The sequence below is a fragment of the Acartia tonsa genome, chromosome 2 (genome assembly GCF_053477335.1).
Source record: "Acartia tonsa isolate MP-2025a chromosome 2, ASM5347733v1, whole genome shotgun sequence".
Lineage (NCBI taxonomy): Eukaryota > Metazoa > Arthropoda > Copepoda > Calanoida > Acartiidae > Acartia > Acartia tonsa.
In genome coordinates, this window is record NC_137261.1 from 47,071,463 (window position 1) to 47,083,973 (window position 12,511).

Consider the following 12,511-nt stretch of genomic DNA (forward strand, 5'->3'; position numbering starts at 1 on the left):
AGAAATATAGATAGATAGATAGCTAAATGCTCACTTTATTAAAGCACCAATTACAACTAGGATAAAAAGCCATCCATATGTAGAAAAATAATGAGATAGATGTATAAATATTTGTAAATGTAGGAAAATACTCACTCTATTAAAGCATTAAATATAAAAAAGATACAAGTCAACATATAAATGTAGATAAATAATGAGATAGATGGATAAATATACATAGATAGATAGAAAAATACTCACTCTATTTAAGCACCAAATAAAAAAAATGATACAAGCCATCCATATGAAGATAAATAATGAGATAGATGGATAATATATACATAGATAAATAGATAAATACTCACTCTATTAAAGCACCAAATAAAAAAAAGATACAAGCCATCCATATGAAGATAAATAATGAGATAGATGAATATGTAGATAAAAAGATAGATAGAGATACTCACTCTATTAAACCATTGAATATAAAAAAGATACAAGTCAACATATAAATGTGTATAAATAATGAGAAAGATGGATAAATATAAATGTAGATAAGTAGATAGATAGATAAATACTCACTCTATTAAAACACCAAATAAAAAAAAGATACAAGCCATCCATATGAAGATAAATAATGAGATAGATGGATAAATATATATGTAAATAGATAAAAAGATAGATAGATAAAAACTCACTCTATTAAAGCACCAAATACAAACAGAATACAAGCCAACATCCAGGCTTCTATAGCAGTCAAACCTTCAGCCTAAAATAAAGATTTATATTTAGTAATTAGTATTTATTTCTGTAGGAGTTAAAATAAAGAGTTAAAAAAAAACGAATCGCTCACAATTTAAACCGTCTTAGGTAATATGTTCCTCCTGGAGATAGGCTTAATAATGTTTGGAGTTTTTGTAAAGAATGTAAAGACCTTTCTGCAGACACATTAACCAGGTTTCTAAGTCAATCTTAAAAAAATTGGCATAAAAAAGACAAACCAAAATCGAGAATTAATGGCTAAGTTTAGGTAAGCCCCACAGAGTTAGGGCATCATAGTTATTTCTAGGAGTAGGGTAAAAACAATCCCCCTACCTTCAGATATTTAATTTTTTTTTAAAAAAGAGGTGAGATTTAGTACTCGATTTGTTATTTGAGGGTAATCTTGAGAGTAGCTTTACAATATTTTGGTGTATTGTAATTAACAACTTGCAACTGCGCCCCTACCATCTAGAGGAGTTATGTGCTTGTAAGGAAGTCCCAAAAGAAAATAGTTTAATACCACCACAGGACCAGTAACTATTTTCGCTGAGGAGAAGAGCACGATCGGTTCAGCAGGTACCGAGATATTAAGCTTCAGACAGATAGACGGACGGACAGACATCGTTTTACTTTTTTTTTACTTTAGATAACAAACAATTAGTAGCATAGCCTTACTCACCTTGGGTGTGTTGGTAGTAACGGTATTAAAGATATTAACAAGGACAAGAAAGAGAGTGACCAGCAGAGCCATCCGCCCCGGAATCACATCCATAGGGATCAAAAAAGAGATCCATGATACTATCACAAATAAGCCTAAACAAAATTCAATATTTTTAATATGATTTTGTATCTTTTTTTACGCTTTACTAACTTTGCCTTTAAAAATTTTAGCTATAAAGTATCAAATATGAGTATTTTTTACTTTTTACTCAAAATCTATTATTTCTTGTGATATATTGATCTCAAACAGAAAACGGAAATTTGTTACATGGGATTAGAGGTTTAAATCTGCCACAAAAAAAAGTACACCGAATAATATCCGCTGGATTAAATCAGGTTCTCAGCCATAATGAAAAATCGTATTATTGACAATTTTCCACGGCAATTATAAAAAAATCAGTTTTGTTAGTCCAGGCCTTGGGCTCCTCGGGGCTATCAAAACTAGATTTAATCTTATAAGTTTTCATTTTTATAACCGCTTAAAGCTGTCTATAATACGATGCGAGGAATAACTATCAAAAGTTAAAAACTAAAACTGACCTGATGGTAAGTAGTAAGTTATAATATATGTTGAGACATATCTTGTAAGAATCATCTCAAAGCCAGATAAAGAGAAGTTTCCATAGTCCCCAAACACAAGTATCTTGTCCTTTTCACTCAGAGGGAGGATTTCTAAATAAAAATATATATTGTTGAGTTTATCAGAGGTGACTTTAGTACTTATATGTATGATATGCACGTTTAGTAGCGCAGCTACTTTACAACTAGAGTTTTAATTTATACTAGTTGCTTCACCGAGTACATGGCGTTCCTACAACTGGCAGCTATACACTGATACAACATTGTCAATGAATATCTATTATAGAGTTCACTATTGTTTATATGAATTAAAATGTACAGGATGTATTTATGACACATTAAAAAGTTTAGCTTTAAATTTGGCAAGAATTAGATGTATTATTGACAATTTTGAATGTATAAATGCCAGTGTTAGATGTATATTTGTCAGCATACCTACGATTTTTAGCAAATTACTGTCGAATTAACATTTATACAAACAATTTTGCCAAAAATACATTCACTGTATTTCTGCCAGTTGTAGAAACGGCAAAGTCCCGCTTCACCCATAGAACCAACCCAAAACATTTATATAATATATGTGGATTTTTTGTACCTATTTTGATGTTTTTTTCCAGGGTTAATGAAATTTAAAATACATTACCGTCAAAAATAATTGATACATGTATATACATATATGAATGGTAAAAGGATTACATAATGGTGTTCGTACAGTCAGGACGGGAGGATACATTGGACTGTAAAATACCCTAGTAGCCAAAGTTTTAAAAACATTTTGGCTCAGAACTTTGGGTACTTTTATCAAATTTGTATTGTGGGTTCCAAAAGTGTACAAATTAACCAATAATTTTAATTTACAGAAGGAGTAATTGTGTATAGTATTTTTGGGGGAGGTTCATCAATTTATCTCTATTGTCTTTTCCCTGTGTACCTGTTGTAATGTAATGTTGTACCTAGTTGTCACAGAAAACATTTTATTAAAAAGCAGACGAATGGGATAATTGTATTATGAAACGGTTTTTGTAAAAAAAAAATCAGCATGTTTTAAATACTTTCTGTTAACTTTCAGTATTTTAAAAAAGGAAATAGTCCCTTTCGTAACATCGCCCCATAAGGGGCGATTCGTCGTGTTTTTAAAAGTTATTTTAGGTTAGGTTAGGTTATATTGGGTTAGGTGATTGCCCCACAGGGTTAGGTAATTGGCCCCGCAGTGGCTAGAAATAGGAGAAAAGCTACTGTGAAAAATACGAAGAATCGTCCCATAAGGTGCGATGTTACGAAAGTGACTATACCCCAAAAAAATTCAAAAAATACAAACAATACCAAAAGAAAAAGATTAAAGAAACAGATAATAATGCCCAGTTCACAAATAACTTTTAGAGGTGAACTGATTTTTTTTGTAGGTTAACCTAAACGAGTACAACCAACAAATACCTTTATAAAATCAGTCAACCTTAACCTTCTATAGGTCGACCTAAAACTTCCAGAGGTAGACCTATAGTCATTTATGAACTGGGCTTAAGATGGGGGAAAACGGAAGAGAAAACCTACAAGACTCTATGAGTCTATAATCTACCTAATTAAACATATTAAACAATCCATTAGGTAAATGACAAAAATGATTGATATGCATAATCAAAGATGTTAATATAAAATGTAGGTAGAGTAATTTATCGCATCTTATTATAGACAGCTTTCAACGGACATTGAAATGAAAAATCACAGGATAAAAACCAGTTATGTTAGCCAAAGTCTCCAAAGTTTTTAAGCCAACGAACAACGTAGTTATTAAACTTTAGGTACTAGTGTAATTTACAGTGTTATGTTAAAACAGACATGGTTTGTCTCAGGAATAAGGTATAACCAACAAACGAAATAATCTAAACTAATATTTGGGGGTCAAATAGAGAGGTCGTCAATTTTACGATGTGTTGCCCCCCAACGACAGCTGCTGATAACACGTATAGGTTTCGTGATTTTTTTCCGAATTAATTTCGTTATTGGTAGAGGCTGGGTTTGTCTGCTGATAATTTATTTTTACAATCAAATACTTTTCTAATATCTAGGTGTCTAAAATTTAGGTCAAATTTATATATTATTGATATTTTTGTATAATCTTTTCATCAAAATCTGTCTTTGAGATAAATATAGCAACATTTTTACGGTTTCTATTACTTTGATCTAATATCAAAATATTTTTTTTATAAACAAGGATGACAACATCCATAAAAGCGAAGCACTGAAACGGTAGGACAAACGGAAATTAACACTTGTATATATCAGAATATAAATGTATAAGAGTCGAAAAAAAAACTGTAAGTAAATTTGTTGAAAAACTGCTTGATACAGGATAATGTTTATGGACATACTTACATTTTTAGAACTTGATAATAGAGTTGTTTGTATATTGTACTTTGTTGTCGCATGAATCAATATACAAAAAAAAATCAGATAAATCGGATAATCATATCACATAAAAATTTGTTGATAAAAAAGTAGAAAAATAATCATGTTTAAAACTGAAGTACAGACGTTCTGGTAAAAATTATAAAGTTGCTACGCTTTCTAAATCGTACCTAACTACTACAGGAATCACCAGGCAAAGTTTGAAATCGATAGGACAATTCAAACATGCCTAAATAAACGAAAAAAAAGCTATACGTCTCGGACGGACGGACGGACTTACCCTAATTATAGAAAAGCTTCACTTTTAAAAATCTGTTATTTTGAAGTGGAAAACTATTATCCTAAAAAAACCTGAAGAGCTTTCAACCAATGAGGCTCTCATGACACTAGCCTATATGACCCTAAAAAGCATGATTTAAGACCAAGGAGGGTTGAGGTCGAATTTTTTATTTTTAAAATATAATATTTGGCGTTTTTTCAATAAAAAATTTAATTTCCAATCTTATTTTCAATCTCAATATCAGATTAATTCAGAAATATACGTAATGTATAAGATTTACTAAATTAAAATATGAAAAAAAACATCTTTAACGTATATTAAACTGTAGCCTTCCATTACTGTTTTTTTTTTTATTTCAAAGGATTAAAAAATAGCAAATCCTCCTGGGACCTATATGCAGATTTCCTAAAAAGGAAAAACTAATAGTTCTAACGGTTAGAGATATTTTTTGTACCTGATGTACTTAAATACACACACACACACAAATACACTCGCACACATATCTTACCTCTTTTATATAAAGAATTATATGTACCATATTAAATGTATTTCTTATTTATAAGGAAAAGTTATTTTTGTTAATTATATTTTGACATCTAACACAAATAACATGAATGTTTAATCTATAGATATTCAGTACTGATATTCATCCACATATAGATAATATTAGATTTTATTTTTAGACTATTTTATAAAGGTAAATTAACAAGTATGGCAGCGTTTACCAAAGCGAGGCTCAAAAATGAAGCAGTCGAACAATCTATTAATATGAATAGTTAAAGTGGTAGCACCAAGTAAATATATTTATTATAGATGTACAATTTTAAGACTTAATAATAGAGATAAAACTCATTTAAAATAATTTATTTTTTTCTATGCATCATCATTTTAAATTCAGGATATTTATTCATATGATTTATTCATAACCATCAAAAGGACGTACTAACTTTATTGGTGTTTTGCTATTATTTACAAATATATCTAGCTTTTACATATGATTATGCAAGGGTTGAAAGAATTGTTTCAGTATAGATGAATAACCCAGACAAATACCTGGATTCAGTTACCTGTTTTGTCTGCTAGCAAATTGCTATCTGCTCTTTAGTAGCGACTTGGTGTTAGACGCAATTGGTTGATATTTAAAGACCTAATTGAAAGACGACATTGTGTCCCCATTCCGCAAACATACAGTTATTTAACCCCTACACCCTTTATTCGTTTACTTTAATATTCTAACACGTCTAAATTTATTATCAGAGCTTTTGGTTAAACACTGAAAGACATGACATAAAAGTACAAACCTTTTCATTTAAAATTGATTAGGTTCAAGGTTCTTTAGCTTTTTTATTTAAAATCTTTAATGTTCGCCGATAAATATTTAAAATTACAAAAGTTTTTAGTAGCGAAGCTACTCTATAATTCACTTTGTCTGTCCGTCAGTCAGTCCGTCAGTCAGTCCGTCAGCCAGTCCGTCAGTAAGTCCGTAACGCTATGGGGGAAATGAGATTTACTCAGCTCCTATAAAAGATAGAATCCTGAAATTTGTTGACAACATTTCCATCATTAAGGAGTACAATTATGTATTAAACATCAATGGTGGTAGGACCTCTTATTAGCAGGTTTAGGCTATTTTTATATTTTTCACATTTTTTCCCATTTCTTCAGTGTTTATGGTCCGATTTTAAAAATTTTTTAGTTATTGATATTAAAATTAAACTTCCGGTCGTTTTTGGTGCTTTGCTACTTATGGATGTTGTCATCCGTGTTACAGGATAATTGACATCAAAAACATATATTACATAGAGTTTGTATACATTCATTGGTTTATTTTTCCTAACAATTTCAGAGAAAAAATTAGGCTTTTCAAATCCAGGAAATATAAAGAAAATCATTAAATTAAATACAAGATGTTCAATTTAAACTAGGAGAGCCATGGCCATAAACAGCTAAATAATAAGTTTTTTTTATTACATAAATGGATATAGAACATACGTTGATATTATGAAGGGAAAAAACTGTCGCCATTTTAGGTTGCTACCCTGGACATCATTTATTGGTCAATTTGTTGATCACTTAGGTTGGGCGGGGAGGAGATAAAAGGGGTTGAAGGGGGATCGTTTTTTTAGTCAGCTACAATTATCACTTTATTAGTGAATATGATATTCTGTCGGATGTAAGATCCAAGTAATGATAAATTCATTATTATAAAAAATCTTTTTAAAAACTTGTAATTAATATACAACTTTCCTTAAAATGTGGTTTATAAAGAACATAAATGTTCTAAAATAGGTTCCTCTAAATATTATAAAACTTTAACTTTCATAGAATTTGCAGTGTGTATATTTATTAGTTTGAATTAGTTTCTCAGTTTAATGAACTGTGTGTTTTTGATTTACACAAGATTTTTAATATAAAATAAAAATTGGTTTTGATATACCTATTGATAAACTTATTTTGAACAAAAATAACATTTTACAAATAAAAAAAATTGAAATTTAAAATAGTAAGAAAACAATAAATCGAATAGATAAATAGATAGATAGATATACTGTGTGATGATTAGTTGGACACGATAGTAGATGAAAAGATAGATAAATTTCTGGATAGATAGATAAATAAAATATATCTACATAGAAATAGGTAGACTGTCTAGACTAATAAGCAGATCCAAATACAGATAAATTAAATAGCTAGTTAAATAAGAAGATAGATAAATAGATACATAGATATATTTGGTAGCATTATTTAATGAGTTATAGATATATGAGCGGCTACGCCCCCCCCCCCCCCCCGGCCCCCTCTAGAGGCCTCTAGGGGCACTTTGGGAGGGGGAAGTTGAATTCGATATAAATACAGATAAATTAAATAGCTAGTTAAATAAGAAGATAAATAGATAGATATATAGATATATTTGGAAGCATTATTTAATGAGTTATAGATATATTAGCGGCTACGCCCCCCCCCCCTCTATAGGCCTCTAGAGGCACTTTAGGAGGGGGGATTTGAATTCGATAATTTTATTTTAGATTTTTCAAAAAAAAAGTTACAAAATTTTGGGGGGGAAGTCGACATTTTAAATTTTTTTTTTAAATCCTGTAAGGGGGTAACTTTTTCTAGGGGAGATTTCTCTTGAGAGGGTGGTGGTACCCTCCCCCTAAATAGTTCTTCCCAGGACCTATGAGAAGCTACCTTGTAAGAGAGAACCACATCGGTTCAGCGGTTAGCGAAATCATTTGGTACAAAAAGACAACAAACAAATAGATAGACAGACAAACATCCTGTTTATAATGAGGATAGATTAATAGATAGATATAGAAAATTTAGATAGGACGATAGATAATTAGAAGTATGTTGTAAGTTAAAAGATACATAGATATATACATTCTTGTCATAAGCGGTGTAAAGTTGAATACGTACATACATAGATAGGCTTGATACGTAGACTTTTGTAGATAGAGAGATAAATAGATAGAAAGATAGATGGATAGATATCTGGTAATGTGTGGTAGGTTGCAACAACTTTTTGCAACAAAGTTTTGATTGCTTAGATTCTTAGATCCTTTTATTTTTCATTGTCAACGGAAAGATATAGTATAGATAAAAAGATAGATAGCCAATTCATTAAAGAAGGAAGCAAATATTTAATAAAATTGTAAATGTATAAGCATTATACAAATGTTTAAGTCTTAACAAAATTGTAAGTAAATATGTTGTAATACGGCTTGCACACAGGATCTAGGACATACTTAAATTTTGAGGATTTAAATATAAAGATGATTCGATTGAAAATTGCACTTTGTTGTCAAAGGAATCAGTATTTCCAAAATTAGATGAATAGTCACAGAAGAAAGTTAAAAATCAATTTGTTTTAAATAGTCGTACGAATAATCGGGTAATGAGTTTAGAATTGTTACACTTTCTAAATCATACCTTACTATTACAGAAATCACCATGCCTAAATTGGCGATATATTCAATCCCCTACTGACGGACGGACCGACCCTAATTTTAGAAAGACTTCGCCTATGAAAATGGTAGACATATAGATACAAAACTTACTTAAATTAACAGTGAAGCAGATTTTACTCATTTATGTAAAATTTACTTAGGATTACCTATTAGATTACCTCGTTCGGGCGGGATTACAGTCCAGGACCTTTTCGACTTGGTGTACTTTCTAGGTCCTGGTCCAGCAATCCAGGAGAACTAAGGATGACAGTTACGTACCCTTCTCTGTCCAAACACCCAAGGATATTAGGTTAAGTAACATCCAACAGACAACCAAATCTCTGTGATGCACGACCTTTGTCTGAGAAGTCCCAACTGTGCATGGTAACGAGTTGCGCCTGTTTTGGGCCAAGGCATTCCCCCTACTCTAATTATTTATGTCGCGCATCTGACATAGCAGCAGTAGGAACCATTTTTAACGTCTTTAGTTATGACGCGGTATTGGCCCGAGATTCGAACCTATCACCTTCCCGACGACGAGCGGATGCGCTACGTGTTGAGACACGGTCGCTGGTTTGTTTTTACTTAGGATATTAGATTTTAAGTTTTTAGGCCAAAAATGAGAAGAAATAATTTGTTTTAGTTAACTCCTAGGATTAATTTTCAAAATCAATTTTACATTAAGCTTAACTGGTATTCCTATGAAATAAAATTAAATTAAATTTTAAGCTAATAAAAAGATATTACATGTCTAATTCAACGATTTTCTTTAAAAATCGAGTTGTTTGTAATTTTATTTTTAGAGAGGTTTTATAGTAGTCAAGTTGATCGACAAAAATTATTAAGTAAAAAAATTTTCAAAAAATGTTACATTTAGAAAACACCTGTCCTGTAGTTTCTGAGTAAAGTTATAAGAAAAATATCCTCTCTTTTTAATTTCATTTAATCCTGGCTGATTAAAATTAACACCCAACTTTACCGAACAGGAGACAAATATGAGATAGAGAGATATATTCTAAAGATAGATGTGTAAAATTTTACATTGAGAAGGAAAACCAAAAATTTAATGGCAGTCCAACCGCAATGGATCTTGAATAAGAGCCGAGAAATTCAAGTTACCCCCTGAGTGTTACAGACGGACAAATCGAATTACAGAGTAGCTTCGCTACTAAAAAAATGAATAATTACAATTCGTATTAACATAATAACCACATACACGTAATGTTAGAGAGCTACACTTGTAACATAATGCCTAATTGTCCCAGAAATATTAATAAGTAGCTTAATTCTAAAGATTATCAATTTTCAAGTGCATACAATTTAGGATTAATTAATTATCCTACTATATAAAGTAGTAAGCTTTTTTTGTCTGTAGCGAAGGATCTGGCTAACCGCTGAACCGATATGAGCCTCCTTTAGAGTAAAGCATCTTATAGGTACCGGGTTGGATTTAGGATATTCTATTTTGTTTTTAACGTCTGTGTATGGTTTTAGGCTATTTTCTGCCCTCCTGTTAATATAGAGGCCCTAGATGTTAGGGATACAACCATATAGCTCTTACGATTTGAAGGTTTCAAATCGACATGCCTTTAATCCAACAATTACTGTTACGGACGGATTGGCTTAAAATATAGAAAAATTTTGCTGTTGATAAAATATGAAAATGTTTGATTCCAAATTGAATAAATTTGTGTTAGACTGATGACGTCACTAATATAATTTTAATATGTAGAAACAAATATACAGGGTAGGTCAAATTTTTTTGTGGATTTTCATAGTTGAATGTAATAAAGAAATGTATTTAGGATATAATTGTAATTATTGACGGAGAAAAATTTTAAAATGTAGCTTGCTAATATGGACCTCATTTTTTGGTCATTTCTTCCAGTAGAAAGAAAGGGGATGAGATGAAAGGGGTTGATTGGAGGTATCGTTATTTTAGCCAGCTGCTAGCATCACTTTATCAGAGTTCATGAAATTCTGGTAAAACCTCCAAGTAGTAATATATCGATCAATACAGATAATAAAACGACGGGCCATCCACATTTTTCATTGCAACATAGACTATATTAATGTTTCTAGGTTGAAAAATGATAAACCTACTATTTTTATGTCTTTAACAATGTTCTAAAAATTGGTCAATATAGTTGAAGAAACCTGTATTCGAAAATACAAACCTAGCCAATTTTAGAATTGGTTGGTCCAGAAAATAGAACAAAATTTTCCAAATAGCTAAAAAATATTGAAAGGAAACTTTTTACACCAATTTCAAGCCTAAAATGTTTATTATGAAAACGTTCATCTACTCGTCACCGCCCCCCCCCCCCTTCCAAACCAGTGAAATAGTCTAAAAACCTACCATGGACCAATACTAAACATAACTGGAGATTGTGGAAAAATAGGGTTAGCCGTTTAAGAGATCTAACATACATCTAGACAGACAGACGGACGTCTTGTTACTTTATACTAACTTGGTGGCAGATTCAACTATTTTGAGTCTTTATGTCCGAAGATATTAAACAAACAACACAAATACATATATGTATATGTATCATGTATAGTTGAAATAGTGCAGCCCTTTTCCTTCAGTCCACAAAATCAACAGAAATTTAGGGGTATGTAAATTTATTATTATTTTGTGCCATATTTTTTGTTTCCATTTCTTAATACTAGCAGCTATGCTTCTACAGGCCTCTAGACGACACATCCCCTTTGAATTTTAGTTTTAAAAAATAAAAAGTCTTGTAAATTTTTTTTGGTGTTGAATTCTTAATTAAAGGGGCTTTTTATCTTGGTATTCTGATGATACCCTCCCCAAAATAGTTATGAACCTTCCCAGGATGAGAAGCAACTCTGTAATCGAAAATTATATCGATTCAGCTTTAACAAGAACCTCAGGTACACACACAAACAGACACAGAGCCTATTACTTTTTAATAAAGAAAAGGTTTTATATTAGTGTATAGAGCTTTACCAACAGATCTACTAATTAGTCTTGGTAGGGTTTAACATAAAGTGGGTTATGTATGCCAACCTCTTTAGAATTAAAATAACCCAGGTAATAGTTTAAACTTCTTATGACTGGTTAAAGCTTCCTTGAAATTTACTGACCCACAAACATCTGATAACTTATCCTTATACCTCCTCCAGATAGCGAGATTAAAATTGAATTATTCATGGAGACGGACCCATATAAACTCAAATAAACTTATACTCACACACACACACATACATATACAAATAGATAGATAAAAAAAACATAAACATAAATAAATAGATTAATGGATGGATGGATGGATGTATGAATAGATGAATTGATAGTTGGATAAATGGATAGATAGATAGATATATTGTAGATAGATAGATGGGTAGAAAGATAGATATTTAGATTGATAAATGGATAGATTGATAGAGTGATGTATAAATAGATGAATAGATGGATATATAAGAGATGAATAGATGAATAAATGGATAGATTAATAGATGGATAGATGGTTAGATGAATGGATTGATAGATGGATAGATGGGTAGATAAATGGATGGATAGGTGAATGGATTAATGATAGATGGAAGGAAAGAAGGATAGAAGGAGAGATCTTTAGATTAATAGATTGATAAACGATATATGAATAGATAGATAGAATGATATATCGATAGGTAGATAAATCATATATCGATAGATGGATAGATAAAAGGGTGGATAGATATTTAATGAAAAGTTTACCTATATCATAATCTAGAGCTATTCTGTTGCTTCCCTTATTTTCATCTGAGTATCCAATAGTTTTGGTTAGAAATACCATCTTGGACATGTCGTACGAGTACGAGCCAACCTGAA

The 12,511-nt window shown here is 31.0% G+C and overlaps 1 protein-coding gene across 1 annotated transcript in view; it reads right to left on the minus strand.

The window, feature by feature from the left end:
* The window catches only part of LOC145312012 (glycine receptor subunit alpha-2-like), a 43,969-nt gene that overhangs the window by 11,740 nt on the left and 19,718 nt on the right, over window positions 1-12,511 (minus strand). Inside the window, exons 7-10 of the mRNA XM_080151099.1 lie at window positions 12,398-12,506; window positions 2,002-2,133; window positions 1,421-1,554; window positions 678-748 (exon numbers count right to left, since the gene is read on the minus strand). Of these exons, the coding sequence (XP_080007225.1) occupies window positions 678-748; window positions 1,421-1,554; window positions 2,002-2,133; window positions 12,398-12,506 (446 nt within the window). The remainder of the gene's footprint in view (window positions 1-677; window positions 749-1,420; window positions 1,555-2,001; window positions 2,134-12,397; window positions 12,507-12,511) is intronic.